The 18269-nt window shown below is 40.5% G+C and overlaps 2 protein-coding genes across 2 annotated transcripts; one reads left to right on the plus strand and one right to left on the minus strand.

Moving 5' to 3' along the window:
• Positions 1-859: 859 nt before the first annotated feature.
• On the minus strand, positions 860-7245 carry LOC116255682 (probable cellulose synthase A catalytic subunit 1 [UDP-forming]). Its single transcript, XM_031631587.2, has 14 exons — positions 6908-7245; positions 5808-6003; positions 5516-5706; positions 5238-5349; positions 4963-5152; positions 4591-4857; positions 4143-4488; positions 3924-4061; positions 3433-3558; positions 3122-3334; positions 2763-3021; positions 2183-2379; positions 1738-2088; positions 860-1643 (listed from the first exon to the last, which is right to left on the minus strand). The coding sequence occupies exons 1-14, from the start codon at positions 6986-6988 to the stop codon at positions 1065-1067; spliced, it is 3246 nt and encodes a 1081-aa protein (XP_031487447.1). The 5' UTR covers positions 6989-7245; the 3' UTR covers positions 860-1064.
• On the plus strand, positions 6987-17533 carry LOC116255918 (polygalacturonase ADPG1-like). Its single transcript, XM_031632003.1, has 11 exons — positions 6987-7139; positions 7769-7838; positions 12138-12220; positions 12450-12584; positions 13361-13525; positions 15093-15113; positions 15226-15433; positions 15810-15891; positions 16713-16821; positions 17068-17181; positions 17306-17533. Exons 1-11 carry the CDS (start codon positions 6987-6989, stop codon positions 17531-17533), a joined length of 1368 nt encoding a protein of 455 aa, XP_031487863.1.
• The last annotated feature ends 736 nt before the right edge of the window (positions 17534-18269 follow it).

The raw sequence follows: 18269 nt of genomic DNA on the forward strand, positions 1-18269 counted from the left end.
ATTGGAATTCATTAATAAAAATTGAATATAGTGAACTAAGAAAATGAAAGGCAGCAAAAACAAAGAAGAAAAGTAAACAAAGAAAGAAACTATAGAATAAAAGGAGCAGAAAACAGAGAGAAAAGGAAGAGCTAGGATCGACAACTGTAAACGCCAAAGCAGGGAGGTAGAGGATGAATCGTTAAAAAGAGGGAGAGGCGAGCAGAGGAAAAGATGGACAGGAACTGCAGCTAAGAAGACCAAGTAGAGGAGAAGATGTGGAAGAAGAAACGACAATCAGAGTGCGTGACGCAGCAGTCGAACAACAAAGGATACATTGGTTGGCTAAATGAGGGCTGAGGTGCTGGAAATGGAAGAAGGTATTAATTAGTGTGAGAAAGAGAGAGGTAGTATGAAAATTTGGCCTCAGGTGGGTGCGTCGATTTTCCTTTTAATAGCCCAACAGGACAACCCAATTACCTCGGCCTTAATCATTTGCGAAACGACTTGAAGGCTACGCCGCATTTATGACGTTGAGACTTGAAAGTCCTCAACAAATATCTCGCTAAGATTGTCGAAAGTTTAAATGATGTCCATCGTTGGCCTGCAACAACTAACCAGAAACAGGTTCTGTAGAAACATAACATACTCTCAAGAAAAATCTTGCCAAGAGCGAAGCGGAGAGGTCTAGCACAGTCATCTTCGATTTCCTTTCTGAAAGAACCGCGTTGAATACAAGCACATTTGACTAGATGGTTGAAAGTAAGCACACGCAGGCGCGCCCACACACACACGCACGGTGGGCAAGTGATTGCAATTTGCAATGACAATTGACAAGAACACGAAAGTTGTTATTTAATTTTTCTTTCTATAGATAACATGACAAGAAAAAAAATGGACCTTTCATAAATTATCAAAAACATAAGATACTGAAACTAACAGAGTTCTCAAGGTGCAAATGTCCACAAAATGTCACCCCAACTGATAATATAATATAACAAATCGTGCTTCTGCATTTTGCTGCTATTTACACGCGCGCACACACTCAGGGGGGAGGTGGGAGAGAGTGAGAGAGAGATGAAAGACTAGCAGTCGATACCGCACTGACCATTTGCAGGGGTGGTCTTGGTGAAGGGATCGATGCGTACCCAGAGCAAGGAGAAGATGGAAGCAAGGAGTATGGACCAGACAATAACAATGGTTGGAGTGCGGTTCTGCCGACCCAGCAGACCCTTGAGGAAAGGATACAGGTGAACGATGACCCAGAGTGCAAAGAAGAGCTTGCCGAAGAGAGGACCCCATGACTGGTAACCGCTGTTGATCGCATATGAAACACCGGCAACTACGCCTACCAAGTTTATGACAAGGACGGTTGTCGGTGGGATCAGAAGCGAAGTCCACTTGAAAACATACAGTTCAGCAAAGTCACCATCATCATCAGATGCCTTCGACGTAACAGTGAAGTTTGTATCGATGCCGGCAAGCACTTTCAGCAATCCCTGGAACACAGCGAAGAGATGTGCAGAGGTGCCTCCGATAACCCAAAATTGTTCATTCCTCCACCAGTCCTCGATTCCAACTCCACTCCACCGAAGTTCTAGAATGCCGGTAGCAGCAATGGAGATGAAGAGCAAAATGAACCACGCACTTGCATAGTTGCTAATCTGAACAAGAGAACCAAACATGGAAAGTTTCAGTTCTCAGCAACCAAACAATAAAACTTTTCCAAATGCAAAAAATTGGAAAACCACCACGTACCTCAGGAATGATAAATTTTCCAGTCAGAAGACAGATAGCTGGGAGGACACAATAAGCAATTAGAGGTATGGAAGTAAGAGGATACACGATGGTGTTGATATAGGCCAGCCTCTCCAACAACTTCAACCTTCCGCTGTAACCGTACCAGATGGGGCAATGCCTGCTAAGAAGAATTTCCACCGAACCAAGAGCCCACCGCAGCACTTGGTTTAGACGATCAGAAAGGTTAATTGGCGCAGAACCTTTAAATGCAGGACGTGGAGGCATGCAGTAGATCGATATCCAGCCTCGAGCATGCATTTTGAACCCAGTCAAGATATCTTCCGTAACCGAGCCATAAATCCATCCAATCTGCCAGTCATGTTAAAAAAATCAGTTGTTCGGTTGCAAAGCGACGTAGTGTAATAAAGAAATAAATTGCCAAATGAGTAGAAATGGATTTTACCTCTTTCCCCCATTCTGTCTTGTCCTCATACCCGCAGCTGATGACATGAATCGCTTCTTTCAGCAGTGAAGCTGGATTTGTTGAAGGGGGTATGCCACCATTTTCCATGAAAGTAGATGCAATAAAGACGGGGGACTGTCCAAACCTCTTTTCCAGGCTTTTTTGGGACATAAGAAGGGACCTTTCATCATCAAAACCTGCAAATTGACAAATACTATACTTCAGCACGGTAATAATTTAGAGTACGGGCGAGGTACCTTCATTCTCAACTTACTGAATAAACCCCGTGAAAGAAGGAGTGTCAAACGTTTCAACCGGGCCTGGCTTACAAGAGCCTACAGTTTTTACCATTACCATGACAACTTTTTCTAGTTATTTCAAATGGCCCCGCGGCTTAAATGATCTTTGTTTTACCAAAATGCATGCCAAACCTCCTAAATCCTAATAACAATAAAACCACTGCAACTTCATGAACGGTTTAACTTTCTTCCCGACAGAGAAAAATGATGGATTTGTTAAAGGTTAGGACCCCTTAACGCCAACTAAAGATCGTGCAGGGCAAGCATAATACTATTTATACCTTCTACACCTTCTTCAATATCTTCCATGTTGAAAATAGGGATGGAGGATTCAGTCCTTTTCACTTGCCGCTTCTTATCTATATACTTCTTGCTTTTGCCCTTCTTCCTCGGCCCACAGCAACTTTTAAGAACAATATTTGGCTCCAAATCAGCCTCAGTCAATAGCGGGTCATATCCATATAAAGCCTGCCTGTTGAAGCAACAACCAGTACCCACGTAAACTGGTCCTTGGATACCATCCAAACCTTTCATGTTTATCTGCCATCGAAAGGAGTTCAGCCTCAGCAACATTCGAATAAAGCAGATAACATCATAACACAATACAAATAAACTATAGCAAATAAAGCTGGTTACATACATCGAAAAACACTATGTTTCGATTGGCATATCGATCGTGTAAATCAATACCATCGAAACGCTGAGGGAACTGCACGTAACATGTTTTCTTGCCCAGAGCAGGATCCATCATGAAGCACATTGCTTCTCTAAGTGCCTTACTGTTGTTGAAGTAGTGGTCGCAATCAACATTCAGAAGATACGCACCATTTGTCAGGACTGCAGAGACCCGTATCTGCACATAAAAAAGTTATGTCCAAGAAAAAGGTTGGGAGACCTGAGAACAAAAAAACTGACATGGGTCAACTTTCTAAATCGCAGATACGAACATACCAATGCATTCATAGCACCGGCTTTCTTGTGATGCTGGAATCCTGGGCGCTTCTCACGAGAGACGTAGACAAGACGGGGTAGCTCATTTCCATCAGTATCAAGCCCTCCACTGTGGCCCAAAAATACCTAGAGAAAAAAACAGTTATGGGTAAGACTTATAGTTGGGAATGAGCAAATTGTTACCGCATGCCGGCATCTAAAAGTTTGACACACAAGAACCGAACTCCCCACCTAGGTGGTGATCATAGTGCTCAACAACAGGCTCCAAAATGACTTTTCCCATCCCAAACTCATAAACCACATAAGTGATCTCAGTAGATGTCCATTGTTATTACTTTCACATACTTTGTAAAAAAAAATCAAAGATTAAAATAATAAGGCCCCAAATTGAGCTATACCAAAGAGCATACATATGCAACCTCATATAAGCGCCAAGCTTATAAAGATTTCTATGGGTATGCCTTGAGTCATAATGCACTATAACTCAGTACCTGAATCATGCCAGGATGATCTCTAGGGTTGTTTCCAGGCCATGGGGTGCCATCCTGCATTGTCCATCCCTCTTCAGGCATCTTTTGTGCCTTGGCAACAAGAGCATTAATCCGCACTTTGAACTCTTCATACTCCCTCTGCAAAAACAAAGGTTGTTTTTAGACGTGCATATGGGAATTTTTAAATAGCTTTGTCATTTTAAAGATCTCAAATCTTGCCTTCATTGCTCTTCGCTCTTTTACAAATGAAGGTTGTATCTTATCTTTCAAGTAGTCAATCTTTTGAGCAAAATAAAATTCTGGAGCCCTAGGTTCAATGCTGTGCTTCTTGCAAAAGGGGACCCACTTCCTTGCAAATTCTGATGTCTCAGCAAGGGACTCAAATGTCAGCATTGCTGAACCATCATCAGAAACATAACATGATACTTTGTCAACAGGGTAGTCTACAGCAAGGATGGAGAGCACAGTGTTTGCGGTAACAAGAGGTGGCTCTTTCAGTGGATCCACTGTACTGACAAACACATCAATAGGAGCCAACTGTGAAGGCTCCCCTTCTCTGTCATATCTGTAACACAAGTATATAGTCAGTCATTGTGGCATGCAGATATGGAAAGCTCAAGAGAAACATTGAAAATAAAAAAACAACAAAACAAGTGAGAAAGCAAACCTCAATGCAAGTCTATCAAGGTAAGTTTCCCGGTTAATAGGGAACCATTTTGGGAACTGATCAAGAAGCCATGACAGAGCAAACCAAATCTCACAGATTACAGAAGTGAGCCATAGGGGATATGCATTAGAAACAGGGTGAGTGATACGATATTGGAGGAAAAATCCCAATATAATCAGACGAAGTACAATTACAACCCTGTAAGGAGTCAGATGAGAAGGAGGAAGGGGCACAATTCTACTTAAAGGTTGTCGAGCATCATCAGCCCTGCCACAGAAAAGAATGAACACGCATCATATATCTGATAGTTTTAAAGTGATTAACAAATAGCAATAACAATTCCGTCTTTGAGTTGTCAGTACAAAAATGTACATTTGCAGATCCTCTCCATTTGAACCAGTTCCTTCCATATCTCCTTTCCCTCCATCAGTATATCTACTGGCTACCTGCATCATGCTTTTTTCCTGTTTAAGTTTCCAACCTTCGACGCGTTCTTTCCAGTCAACACTGCCGAGCCCATAGGAGTTCAGATCCTTTGAGGGATCGACGGTTCTAACTGGAACTGTAAAAAATACAAATATAGTCAGTAGTAGTTAATAAGGAACTCACTTTAGTTTCTTAAACCATGGAACAGAATTTGTCTATACCAGGAAGGCTGGGGTCAATGTAATGGGCTCGCTTCTCAGATCCTAGTGGGCCTGAATGTTGAGTTGCCACAGATTGATGTTCAGGAGTTGCATCAGGTATTTCTCCAGATACCTAAAAATCAAACATTAATTGTTATGTTATTAGCTAGTAGCTATTGAAGAAAATAAAAAGGCAAGCTAGAAGAAAGCAATCTGTAGAATCTGTGTTAAGCATGCAATGCATATTCATGTAAATACTCTTATGAAAAAGTGACAGCCAAATAATGATTAATAAATACCGGCTGCCCATTGGTAAGGAGAGGAATAGGGCGCTGCGACTCCTGTCTGGAGGCAGTTGCCAAGTCATCTTCTCCTTGTACATACATGTGCCATGGTTTCAGCGGTTTGGAGTTTCGATTTGTATAGTTGAACTCATTTTCAAGATCATCAACATCGTCTTCATCATCGTCTCCCTCGACTCGGGGACTCCCTGAACATAATGCATCAATCAATCAAGATCACCAAATTAACTATGAAATTAAAATACTAAAATTTGATCAAGTGGTAGTCCAAAAGCAAACACCAAGCCACCTTTCTGCCTCTTGTATCGGGTCTTGCATTGTGGACAAGATCTATTTCCATCTTTCCTCTCATATTCATAGCAAGGGCGGCAAACAGGGAAAGCACATTCGTTGCAAGCAACAAAAGGATCCCCATTGGCTGTTAAGCCAACAGTGTCTCCACAAATCTGACAAACTTGGGCGCTCAAATGCTTAAGTGGTTTAGGCTGCAATGACCACAAAGGAGCACGTTAGATGAAAGTAACCAAATTGCAAATTGCCGCCATCCAAGACACTACATTGAAGGGATAATTCCATGACCAAAAGTAATCGAATTGCAAAGATAATATGCTGAAGCGATAATTTTATTACCAAATTGCAAGCAACTTTTTCACCATCATCCATAGACTTAGAAAATACTAATTTCATAAGAAAAATCAGTAAATTATTCCAATGTTGAGAGATGCACACATGATTGGATACTGTTGAAAAACGATTGACGAAGATTTTTATGGTACAATTACCAAAACCAGGATATCCCACCAATTCAACCAATTCGGTTAATTTGACATGTAGTCAATGAGAAAAGGCCGGAAATGAGAAGCCTCAAATCTGATAGGCAATTCCATGGCTTCCAAATCAACTTGAAAATTTGAAAACAAAACTTGTCGGTTAACAAATAAATCACCGAACAAGAAGCCATAGACAATCACGGGTACTCCGATAGAAGAATTAAAAAGATTAAACCGAGCACTTCAAAATGAATCAGAACCATTCTCCGCATCTACAACACAAGTACAGTTAGTGAAAAAAGGATCCTTAACAGCTCCATGAACAAGCATCAAGCATTAGCTTTGAACACCACATCCTGAAATTGTAACTGACTTACAAGATCCATCAATTTCAGACAAGAGAAATCTCCAACAAAATTAACAAAGTTGAGCTGACGCCTCCAATGTTAACAGATCACAAGACTCACGAAGTAAGAAGCTGGACTAAGCAATACCCAACAAAATTCACGCAGATTTAAGCCTCCAACAATTAAAAACCAGCAGAAACCACCCGATCTGAGCATTTTAGAGAAAGAAAACCAAGTAAACTACTCAAAGGGAAGAAGAAAGAGGAATATACCCCACTATCCGAATCATGGCGGATCATCACAAACTCGTTTCGGTTGCGAGAACCAGCCACCATTCCAGCATTGGCCTCCATGGCTCCCGATTTGGGAAGAAACAACGAGATCTCGGAAGATTACGACAAGGCAGAAAGCACAGAAAAACCAGAGCGATCTCTGTGCCCTCTCAAGGAGAAAAGGTCTCCTCCTACACCGGAAGTAGATGCCTTCGTCTCCTCCCCAGAATCCGTGAAGTGATGGGCGTCTCTCCGCCCATCAACAGACACAGTCTCTCTCTCTCTCTCTCTCCCCCCTTCTCTCTCTATATGTGTGCTCACACTGCTTCTATCTAACCCTCTTTCTTCTCACTGTTTCTCTTTCTCTTTTTTTTTTTTCTTTTTTTTAATTGTTTTTGCGTATTAGAGTCAGAGAAGACAATAATGTCCCACGGCAAGCCAAATAATAGCTCGGGTTCGCTTACCGGCTAAACCGGTCACCTTCCCACCCCGCTGGTTCCCTCCATCCCCAAGACTCCCATCCCAGCTCGGCCATCTCCCGGGGCACGTAGGAAACCGTTTCCCACCCGCGCTAACATTCCCGTCTCAGTTGGGAAAGTCGGTCACCGATTCGTAAGTTTGCGATTCATTTTCTCTGCTGCGAGCGCCGTTTCGGATCGGAACCGATATCATCCTGTGGATCGGAATCCGATGGCCTTGACGTCTGGAAGCGAAGGTGGTGAGCTTTTGAAGCTGAAGGCTGGAAATGCTTGGTTGCCGACACAAGCAAACGCGTGGTTTTCCCTTTCCTTTCCTTTTCATTCTTTTGGGGCCATAACTCTTTCCATCTATCATCAAAAATCATAATCGTCGTGATTGCAGCTGGTTACAGCCTGTCTCTCAGATCTGTTACCTGCAATATCCGGTCATCCTGACGTCACCGGGGAAACAGGTTCGCCGATGCGGACTGTCGGCGGATTCTCTCTCTCTTTCTTTTATATATAATTGACAACAAATTGAGGGCAGAGTATATGGACTTTGTTTTTTTTTTCTTTCTAGAATTTATTTTAAGGAGAAGGAAGGTACGCGGTCGTTTTACATGATGCGAAAATGAGAGAGAAATCTAAGTTTTTCAAGTGAATATATATATATATATATATATATAAACCTCCCGAAATAAGTAAGATGAACTTTTGTCATCAACAGTAGATTGGTTTATCATATATTTATTATATATTTATTGTATGAAGGTAGTTGAAAGATTTACAAGGAACAACAACTAAAGCAAGCATGGTTTATCCAAGTTAAAAATTCATACACCTAAAGAACCTAACAAGACCACGTGTTGCCAATAACAAGAAGAACTGGATGTCTATTCATACGACAGTTGGCAAACACGTTACTCATACAAGAAGATCGAGTCACCGAGTCCGCAAGTTAACTTGTTAACTCATCGACTCGGTCGAGTTTTAAAATAACTTGAATTGGGCGAGTCAGAATGAGTCGAATCATTGGCCAAATGTGACTGGTGACTATGTTTCCAAGCAATCCAAACTGAGTCGAATGATTCTCAAGCCAACTCAGCCAGTCAACCAACTAATGAGCGAAGAGAACAAACGTAGAAACGCATTTAGGTCAATAGCGGAATGAAAACTAAACTCAACATAGTGTCTGTTCCACGGCGTTCTGCACATTCCATGTGTCAAGTGTTTGCATTGTTTCACCTTCTGTGGAACAAATCGTCTCAGGACTTCCAGTACGCACTGCGTCATAAAAGATTTATTAAAGCCCTTGGGGGGTTCTGTTTGCCCTTGAATTTTCATATCATGAACAACCACTTCCAAATGTCGAAAATCCAAAGTTTTCAAGTTTAAACTCCATAAATAGATCCACCTACTCAAGTTCCCCTCACCATTAAAAGTTTGATTCTTCCAACAACTCAATGTACAAAAAAACAAATACTCTCTCTCTCTCTCTCTCTCTCTCTCTTCAATAATGAAGGGTTACATTTATGGGTGAACATGAGCCAAGTCGAGCCTGAGTTCAGTAAGCTTGAGCTTGGTTTAACTAATAAAACCTGGAGCTCGATAATAATTTGATGGAAGCAGCTTGAGCTCGACTCGGTAGTTACATGTTGAGCTCGAGTTCGACTCAATTAAAGCTTGACAAATTTGTTTGAATAGAATTGATAGTCATCGTTACGTATTGAGCTCGAGCTCTACTAAAGCTCGACAAACTCGTTTGAACAGAATTGATATTCATCGTTACGTGTTGAGCTCGAGCTCGATTAAGGCTCGATAAACTCGTAAACTCATTTAAATATAGTTGACTTGATTAAGGCTCGAGCTCGACCTAACAGTTACGTATTGAGCTCAAACTCAACGCGATCATTTGAACGAGACAACTCATGAACTCGAGCTCAACTAGTTAAGCAAATGACTCGATTCAAACTCGTTCACAAGCCGAACTTTAATGGGTCGAGCTCTATTGGCTCACTGGTTGTTTACCCCTAATTACATTGTCTAGCCTATTGTTTATGGAGGGCGAATTTAATATTATGGCCATAGGTGAGGCCGACCTGAAAGCAGACCCTTCCTACAATTGGAGGCTGGAGTTCCTGTGTCACCAAGAACAACAACAAAGAAGAGTTCCATAAACAAATTGCTTCATTCGAATCAGCTCTTAAAATTTTTTACTTGGGCCGTGGAAAGAAAGATTTTGTGAAGTTGGAAACTTAACAGAGTGTTGGGTTAGGTATAAGTTAGAAAATGTTCATATGATTAAAAAAAAAAATTGGAAAGGTTGTATAAGTCCACATGGTGGTTGGCGTCGATTGGAGTGTCGGTGGCAAAAGGAAGTGACGTGGACGGCCTTTCAACCTACACAGGAGTGTCGGTGGCCCCTTCTTCCCGGCAGCGGCAGCGGACTGTCCAGGTTTCAACAGTCAGTTTCGGGTCTGATCCATCGATCTGGATCCATTACCTTATATGATTTTCCAAACTTAATTTCAGTAGCTTGAAATGAAATCCCATGTGTGCACAGACATGTAAGTGACGACGATGAGATTTGAACTCATGACCAACTGCCCATTGGTTGGGGATCCACTTATTTAATTAACCCATTGTATTGAGTAGGTAATATAATTTGCATTTTATACAAATCAATTCTTGGGAACATAATTAATAAGCCAGCCGAGTGGACATGTGTTAAAGCATGACTCCGTGCCCCCTTCCCCTCTGTTCCTTTTTTGTCTAATGTTAATCGATAGAACCTCAGACTTAGGGATGTCAATGGATCGAATTGGATATATCCTTAATTATGTTCATTTTTTTGAGATATTCACATTGATTCGAGTTTGGATAAAAAAAAGTCATATCCGAATCCAAATCTAAAATCCGATATTACAAAAGTTCTGAATCCGATTTTTATATTTATATCTGAATCCAAATCCGAATTTTGAATCAAATTTTGTCAATTTTCAAAATTTAATAGCATTAGATACATAATATTTGTCTAAAAAAAATTCGATCTGAATCCATAACCAAATCCAATCAGATATTTATGTATATCTGAATCCAACTGGATTTCTTAATGGGATATTAAACTTTTTTCCATATCCGATTTTTTTGCATCGGTTTCGGTCAGATATCCGATTCAAATCGGATATATTAACATCCCTACATACATCTTGTATAGAAACCTATGGTTATGGATCTAAACCTATGAATCCATTAGTACGGGATTTTTTTTTTAAAAAGTAAAACCTAAACCATAAACCCTAAATCCATCCATCCGTAGGCCATAACACCCAATGCAAATCATGGGCACAATGGCATGAACCCATATAAGCTAGAAAATTTTGAACATGGAGCAAATCCTTTTAGAAAATCAATGGTTATTAAAAGGCACTAATATATAAATAAATAAATAAATAAGTTACTGCGAGGTACCATAACAATACGTAAATAAAACATTTAAGTGAGTAATTTGCCCACACAACCTCACATGTGCCAGAGATCCAATAATAGGTAAGGTATCTCCCAAGAGGTTTCTTGACGGCTTTATCCATTGTTGTTAACAAACCACAAATCAGTGCTAAACTTTTCATCAAAGTTTTGCGTATAAAGGTGAAATTGCAGAATTACGGCTCATAAACTTTTTAATATCCTCTGCGTTTCTTGTTCGACTGCCGGAAAACTGTTCTATGTCCGATGTATTCAACCGGCGTTTCAGTGTTCGCTCGGCCAATTGCTGAAGGCTTGAAGCACCTGCAGGCGGATGAACCCAGTGCTTCAATTTTTTTTTCTTGGTTTATGTTTTTTTTTTGTTATAATATAAATAGCGCATCCTGATAATTAAAATATATACATACGTAACCGATCGGAGCAGCTCATGTCCCGCTGGCTCATCGTTAGCTGAATTAACCTTTAATTCCGGAATATTGAGCTGTTTAATTTGAGGAAAAACAAGAAGAAAAATGTGATGTACTCACATGGAATGGATTTATAGTCAAATTTAAACCTGAAAAGCCACCTGTAGTTAACACGAGAATTTGACAATCAACGAGAGATCAAGCTAGGCTATGCTGTCACCATAAAAGGAAAGGTTGTGCACTTAAATACATTTGCATGTATTGTATACTCTTTGCCAACGTTAATTAGGCCCCAAATCTTGGGACATGCCGCAATTCTGGGTTTACTAAAGAAAGGGCTGCAGGAAGTTGTTTTCTTTTTGGGCATGAAGAAACCTAACGTAAAAGTTTGTATCTGCGAGATTGTCTATCAAATGACAACTGTGACAGAAATTAATTTTTTGAGATCTTGTTCTTCTCCATATGTCAATTCAGCTCATATAGCAAGTACATACCAGAAATCTTACGCTGGATAATAATTAAGCAGACTTAAATTTCTAAGAGCCACATGCAACAACTTAATTTCTTCCTAAAAAAGCTTCTGCTTTGGAGGTAAAAAACAACTAAAAGCTCTGAGATTTCCTAGCTAGGATCGACTGAGAAGGTAAGATTCTCATAAATTCAATCGTTAACCCATGAGAGGAAACTTGAATAACCATGGACAGCATTGAAGAGGAAGACTGCAGCCATGGAATTGTCTGGAACATCTCTCTGCTTTATAAGCACATGCATGCATGCCTTAGCTGAAGACCCTTTCTCTCTGATCTCGGTAGAAAGTAAATATGCATTCAGCTTCTTCGTTTCATTTCTTTGTTGTTCTTGGCTTTATCTGGTTAATAGGTGCATGTCTGGTTCAAGAATGCAACGGCTTCAATGTGATCAACTTCGGGGCTGTTGGTGATGGCAAGACAGACGACACTCAGGTCTCTGTGTGTACATTCTGTAAGAATTGATATCAGTGGGTTGCTAGATATTGCCGGATGTTTAAAAATACCTAAAAACTTTTGATGAAGGAGCATTGGTGATAATTTATAGTGTATTGACGTTTTTTCTTTTGTTTTTAACAACAATTTATTTGTAATAATTGTTATCAGCTGATTTCAATTCTCATCTATATTAGTAGGTAACTGATCGGTTTCATGATTCGTGTAGGCATTCTTGAAGGCGTGGACAGCAGTATGTGGCACAACAAGGGCGGCAACACTTTTCGTTCCAGGATGGAGGACGTTCTTAGTAGGCTCATCCCAGTTCAACGGCCCATGCCAATCTAACTCTGTGCGTGTCATGGTATGTTGCATGCAGGCCCTCAACGCAATCATGTCCATCTCCCAGATCTTCAGCCCGGTCATTCTGCACAAGCCTGATCACACTGATCAGACTGATGATCGGAAAATGACTACATGGACGGGCTGGCTCCCTGTTAGCTACCACTTACCATTAGCTGCTCCAGCAATGGCAACGATGCCAAACATGAAGCAGGGCAGCTCATTTCCCTGAGCCAAACACTTCTTCTCTCTTGTCTCCAACTGTCCCGGCAATGAGAAACAAATAAGCTGCTATAGGCAGTTCACTTCCATCACCAATATCACATCATAATTTGCCCATATCTAAGGCCACTGCAACAGCTGATCGGCTCTGATGTCTTTAACTGCATATATCATAAAACTCATATGATCCCATATCATCTTTCTTGCTCACAGATTCTTAATTAGTGCTTAACTACTAACTATAAGAAACCAATCACAAATTTTGATTGCCAACTGATGCAGGGGCGGAGCAGCAAAACCTTTTGGATTTTTATTCATTATTATCATTGTTTGAGTCCAAATCCCTAGATCCATTTTTACCCTATTTAAAGGTGTTTAAGCCTCATTTGTGAAGGAGTTTTTGAGTGAATGAGAACCCTAATAGCTATTTTGCCTTCTCTTCCAATTGTTTTGCATCTCTTTCGGTTATCGCTAGATTAGTTTAGTGTTTGATCGTGGATTAGAGAAGTAGTCCTCTTTTTCACTGCATCACCAACTGCAGAGAGTTTTATCCTTCTGTGGTTGTGGCGATTGCAGGTGATTGGGAATATATCGGCACCCAGCTCCCTGTCTGCGTGGGTAGGCAAAAACAGATATGCTTGGCTTAGCTTCAACCGGGTGCATGGATTGACCATTGAAGGGCCTGGCACACTCAACGGCCAAGGTGCAAATTGGTGGTTATGTAGGCAAAAGCCCGAGCAGGTGATCTTCCTTTGCCTTTCTTTCTTCTTTTGTTTCTTCATGGCACGCATGACAGTGCAGCAAGCAAGCATGACAGTACAGCAAGAGAGAGAGAGAGAGAGATGCTAATGGCGCTTACTAAGCAAATAACATTTTACTTGCTCATGTAAAAAAATAAAGTATATATACCGAGGTTCGACGTTTGATGCCTTTTGGAACCATGTCTGACATTTATTTTCCATGTGAACAAAGGAGAAAAATGTAATATTTTGCAAATTTTTGCTCAAGTAATCTTCTATATTAACATGTACTTTGATTTGGCCTCTGCTAAATCTCTTCCCTCCCAAATCGAACGGATTGGGAAAGAAAGTAAGTGGAAAAGTTTTTTGTTCCCACACTACCCTTCCTTCTCTTTCACCCATTTTTAAATTCATGTGCTATTTAGTCTTTTTTTTTCATTTCATTCTTTTCCCTTCCCTTTCTATCCAAACAACCTTTTTAATCAACTCTTTCCATTCATTTTCATTTCATTCCTTTTCCTTCCCTTTCTCTTCCTTTTCCTTTCCTTTCCCTCCCATTCCATCCATTTCTTTCCCTCCCTTTCCCTCCTACCAAACAAGCCCTTAGTTTCACAACTTTTAAGAGTACATTTCTTTCTATATTGATCACCCGACCTTTCCCAAAGGGGTTGAAGCCGTAGGAAAGGTTCACATCCGGATATATAAAAAATGGGATAAAATCATATCCACCCAATTAGTCCGCAACTTCCAAGTCTAATGGACATAATGTTCTCTCTCGTCCTAGATAACAACAACAATAACACGAGATTTTTCCACGAAGGGTATTCATGATCTTATTGGTTCTATTTCAAAATATGTCTTCCACTTTTAAGTTTTTCAATTTCTTTCCTGTACTTTACCGGAACAAACAGTCATAAACCTTTTCAAGTGACTATTTGAACTATAAGTGCAGTAGAAAAGACAATCTTGCACTGGGCTTGAGGATGGTTTTAGACATATGTGGATCATTTTCGAAACTAAACTGCAAAAGAAACTTATGCAAGAGTTCCTTATAATACAAAAATTATTTATACTTCATTTTTAAGTTTTGGCATGAAAATCAGATCCATGATATCATTTCTGAAAAATACTTGCAAATAATAAAAACTTACCATTTGTATATTAGAGCGTACTCAAGAGGAAGCTCGTCTTTCTTCACATTAGCCACAGAGGTTTATAAGCTAAATCATCATATTGCTGCCGAGTGGTAGTAAATTAAGCTGAAGGAGACTATTGACAGACAAGAAGACGATTTGAAGAACTTGAAAAGAAAAAGCAGAATTCACAAAAAAGAGATAACAAAATGAGTACCACTAGAACGACGCTGTTGTGTTTTTTCTTACCATATATTGCCGAGGAAACATACCATTAGTCAAGATTGCGCATAAAAATGCCTTCTACACATTTTCTGGCATTCATGACTCGGCTTTTCTTTTTGTCTTTCAATCTTGTTTCGAAGATTAAATTCTTTTGCCGTCTCTTGTCTGATCATTAAGTGTTGTTGGTTGGTTGTTGATTTTCTTTTGCAGCCATGTTCATCTGCACCAGTGGTGAGTCATCGAGATCTCTTGGTTTTTGATAATTGGCAATGATCAAAATTTGATCGGGGTATACCCCGACGTCTGCATAAAATAATGGCAATCAATGTGTGTGTTGCTGCAGGCATTAATGATAAATCAGTGTCAATACGTGACGGTAAATGGGCTGCGCTCCTTAGACAGCCAGGGGGTTCACTTGAAGGTAGTGTATTCGAATCACGTGTACCTAAATGACATCACCATTCAAGCACCAGAGGACAGCCCAAATACTGATGGCATAAATATTGGGGCTTCTCAGTTCGTTTATATCAATAAAGCTTCCATCAAAACAGGTTAGATGCTTTATATTGGTAGACTTCCAATTCTAATGATCTTGTTACATGAGAAAATTGCAGCGGAATAAATCGCCGAGACTATTAACCTGCAGAAATCGAAACTGATTCCAATTAGTTGCTGTTCTGACCAGCTACTCCGAAACCCATTGGGCCAATAGTCTGAAGTTATTTAAGAAAATAATCATAAATTGAAATGGGGAGAAGTATAGTCTCATGACTGAAACGCTTTGGTTATAATAGTATTATATGTGATACTTTGTTGTGGTTTCCAAAAGAAAGAAAAAGTTTAGTTATTCTGATTCTTTTATGATGTTTCCAATCCTTCACTTCTACCATGGACATGATATATTACTTTATGTATTGGAATTTGCAGGAGACGATTGCATTTCCATGATAGTAGGGAGCTTTGACATAAACATCACAGAGGTCACCTGTGGCCCTGGCCATGGTGTTAGGTCATTATCTAAAACTTCACTCAGTTTCTTCTTCTCTTTCATTTGTCTTTTGATGAGCAAGCAGCACTTTGAGCAAAAGACGCTATGAGCTTAGCTAAAAGAGAGAGAGAGAGAGAGAGAGAAAGAGAGAGTCACTTGATGAGATTCATCAGCCATTCTTTTTTCCTTTTCTTCCTTTCTTTTTCCTGTTCACAAGCAAGTTACTTGCCACATCCAATTATTAGGTTTATGTTGTGTTGGTGAACTTTGCATTTTTGTACTTAGAAGTTGATTGATGCACCTAATAGGTGGGTAGAATGGATGCCAACGTCTATTCGACAGAGGACTCCTCTCTTCCCTCGCATCCAGATGCCAGGGCTTCTCTGGCTTGCGCATGAAGTAGGCGCCCATGCCTCAACCAGCCGTCTACCAGCCATTGGCCTGAGCCAAGCCTGTTAGGGCTATCCATTCTGCAGTGATTCCCATTAATGACACAAGCAAACACAGAAAGGTGGGCTGAAACTGTTCACAGTTTCGCCTGCAAATTGGTGAAACGGTACCACAGATTGCTGCATCCTTTGATTGCAGTGGTTTATCTTCCTGCATCAAGCAACCTAATGCAGTGGGCACTACTTTTACACCCTTAAGTTTTACGGCAGCATAGAAAAAGGCAGAAGTTTACGATCACGAGCGGTATGACCAGATATAAGGCTTCTTAAATCCTCGAGTGGACTGGGCTTGTATCACTTGCTATCACGTCTTTGTTCAAATTAATGCCACTTTGATCTTGCTGTTGAAGCATAAAAATCATCCTGATCAGCATCTTACTTGCATCTTGCCAGTATCGGAAGCCTTGGCCAGGATGGAAACACAGAATCTGTTGGAAGGATACACGTCAAAAACGTCTCATTTACTAACAGCATGAACGGCGTCCGCATCAAGACTTGGCAGGTCTGCTTATATTTCTTATTAATGGTTAACGGCGCCCTTCTAAAACCAGTGATATATACGCTTATCTTCGCTACCCATCAGCCGTCGGATTCCTCCTGACCAGTCAGTTATAGCCTTAGTTTTTCCCTTTAGTTAGAAATTATAGTAGGATCAGCTTCAAGTTGGGCACAAAGATAAAAACCTGTCTAAAAGGTAAGCACTTGGCATATGTAGATGACTACTTTCTTGTCTGTCTGCAATTTTCAGGGTGGATCTGGATTCGTCCGAAACGTCAAGTTCGAGCAGCTGCAGTTTAGGAACACAGGCAACCCCATAGTCATTGACCAGTACTATTGTCCCCATAGTTCATGTAAGGAACAGGTAGGAGATCTTCTCTTTCAAAACTCAGCTCCTGAACCTACTCGGTTGTTCCAATATGATTCAAGGAGAAAGCCCAGCATTCCTCCGCTTATTACATATATGTTTGAACTTTGAAATGATTCAGCCCTCAGCAGTGAAGATTAGCGAAGTGAGCTTCACACAAGCAGTTGGTACGTCCAGCTCTGAAGTCGCCATCAACCTGAACTGCAGCAGGACCGTCGCCTGCACAGGCATCATCTTGGAGAATGTCCGTTTGAAGTCGGCCGACTCAAGCCGTCCTGTGAAAGCTAACTGCATCAATGCATTTGGAAATACTGACACCGTCAATCCAGTTGTGCCTTGTTTTGACTAGGACGCTGAAGCCACTCAGCTCCATCAAAGACTGGATCGCCACTTTGAAGCCGCGGGCTGTCTGGATTTCGATGTTGTTCGAAATTCTGATTTGAGCACGCAACAAATAATGACGAGTCTTTATTTGCCTTTAGCCACCTTATTTTTTATTTCTTTCTGCAATGTCGATATGGGTTATGTATGAACAAAATTGACCTTCATCAAAATTCTTCCGTCTATTCGAGCAAGAAACTTGTCTTAGTTTATAAAAGGCTGGCTCTTTAACTCGAACACCTGCATAAATTTAACGATAAAAAAGCAACAGCAAAATGAAACCGAATTTAAAAATGTCAATTAATTGTTACATGGACTCCTACTGGAGTCGTTTGAATTCTCGAGAAGGGTATAATATAGCTGGTTGGATTAGCAGGTCGATGAAAATCATCTGATTATCAGTTAGATTTTTATTGCTACTATTTCTCTGAACTGCAAATAGTAGATAAGCATTCAGTATACAATTCTTTACTTAGGTCCCTAAGCAGTCATGGTTCCCGGAGAAAAAGGATGGCATTGGGCCTACGCGTGAGGACCTCTCAAGAGAGTGGCTTTCAAAGCTTGGTGATAATTATATGTTTTTTCTATCTACAGCCGTAGACTACAAGGGCTGCAATAAAACTACATATATTTCAAGTTACTCCCCTTCGTAGGTTGCCGGAGTCATGCATCAGGAGGTTCTCATCTCTCCATATATGGCGGTT

The sequence above is a fragment of the Nymphaea colorata genome, chromosome 6 (assembly GCF_008831285.2).
Source record: "Nymphaea colorata isolate Beijing-Zhang1983 chromosome 6, ASM883128v2, whole genome shotgun sequence".
Taxonomy (NCBI): domain Eukaryota; kingdom Viridiplantae; phylum Streptophyta; class Magnoliopsida; order Nymphaeales; family Nymphaeaceae; genus Nymphaea; species Nymphaea colorata.

Bases quoted from the DNA above. Each gene is read 5' to 3' on its own strand.
- LOC116255918 (XM_031632003.1), top strand. From the start codon at position 6,987: ATGGCTCCCGATTTGGGAAGAAACAACGAGATCTCGGAAGATTACGAC. The intron at 16,822-17,067 runs GTCTGCTTATAT...TGCAATTTTCAG, and splicing joins TCCGCATCAAGACTTGGCAG to GGTGGATCTGGATTCGTCCG. The intron at 17,182-17,305 runs GTAGGAGATCTT...GAAATGATTCAG, and splicing joins ATAGTTCATGTAAGGAACAG to CCCTCAGCAGTGAAGATTAG.
- LOC116255682 (XM_031631587.2), bottom strand. From the start codon at position 6,988: ATGGAGGCCAATGCTGGAATGGTGGCTGGTTCTCGCAACCGAAACGAG. The intron at 3,559-3,923 runs GTACTGAGTTAT...TTTTTTCTCTAG, and splicing joins ATCATCCTGGCATGATTCAG to GTATTTTTGGGCCACAGTGG. The intron at 3,335-3,432 runs GTATGTTCGTAT...TTTTATGTGCAG, and splicing joins CCGGTGCTATGAATGCATTG to ATACGGGTCTCTGCAGTCCT.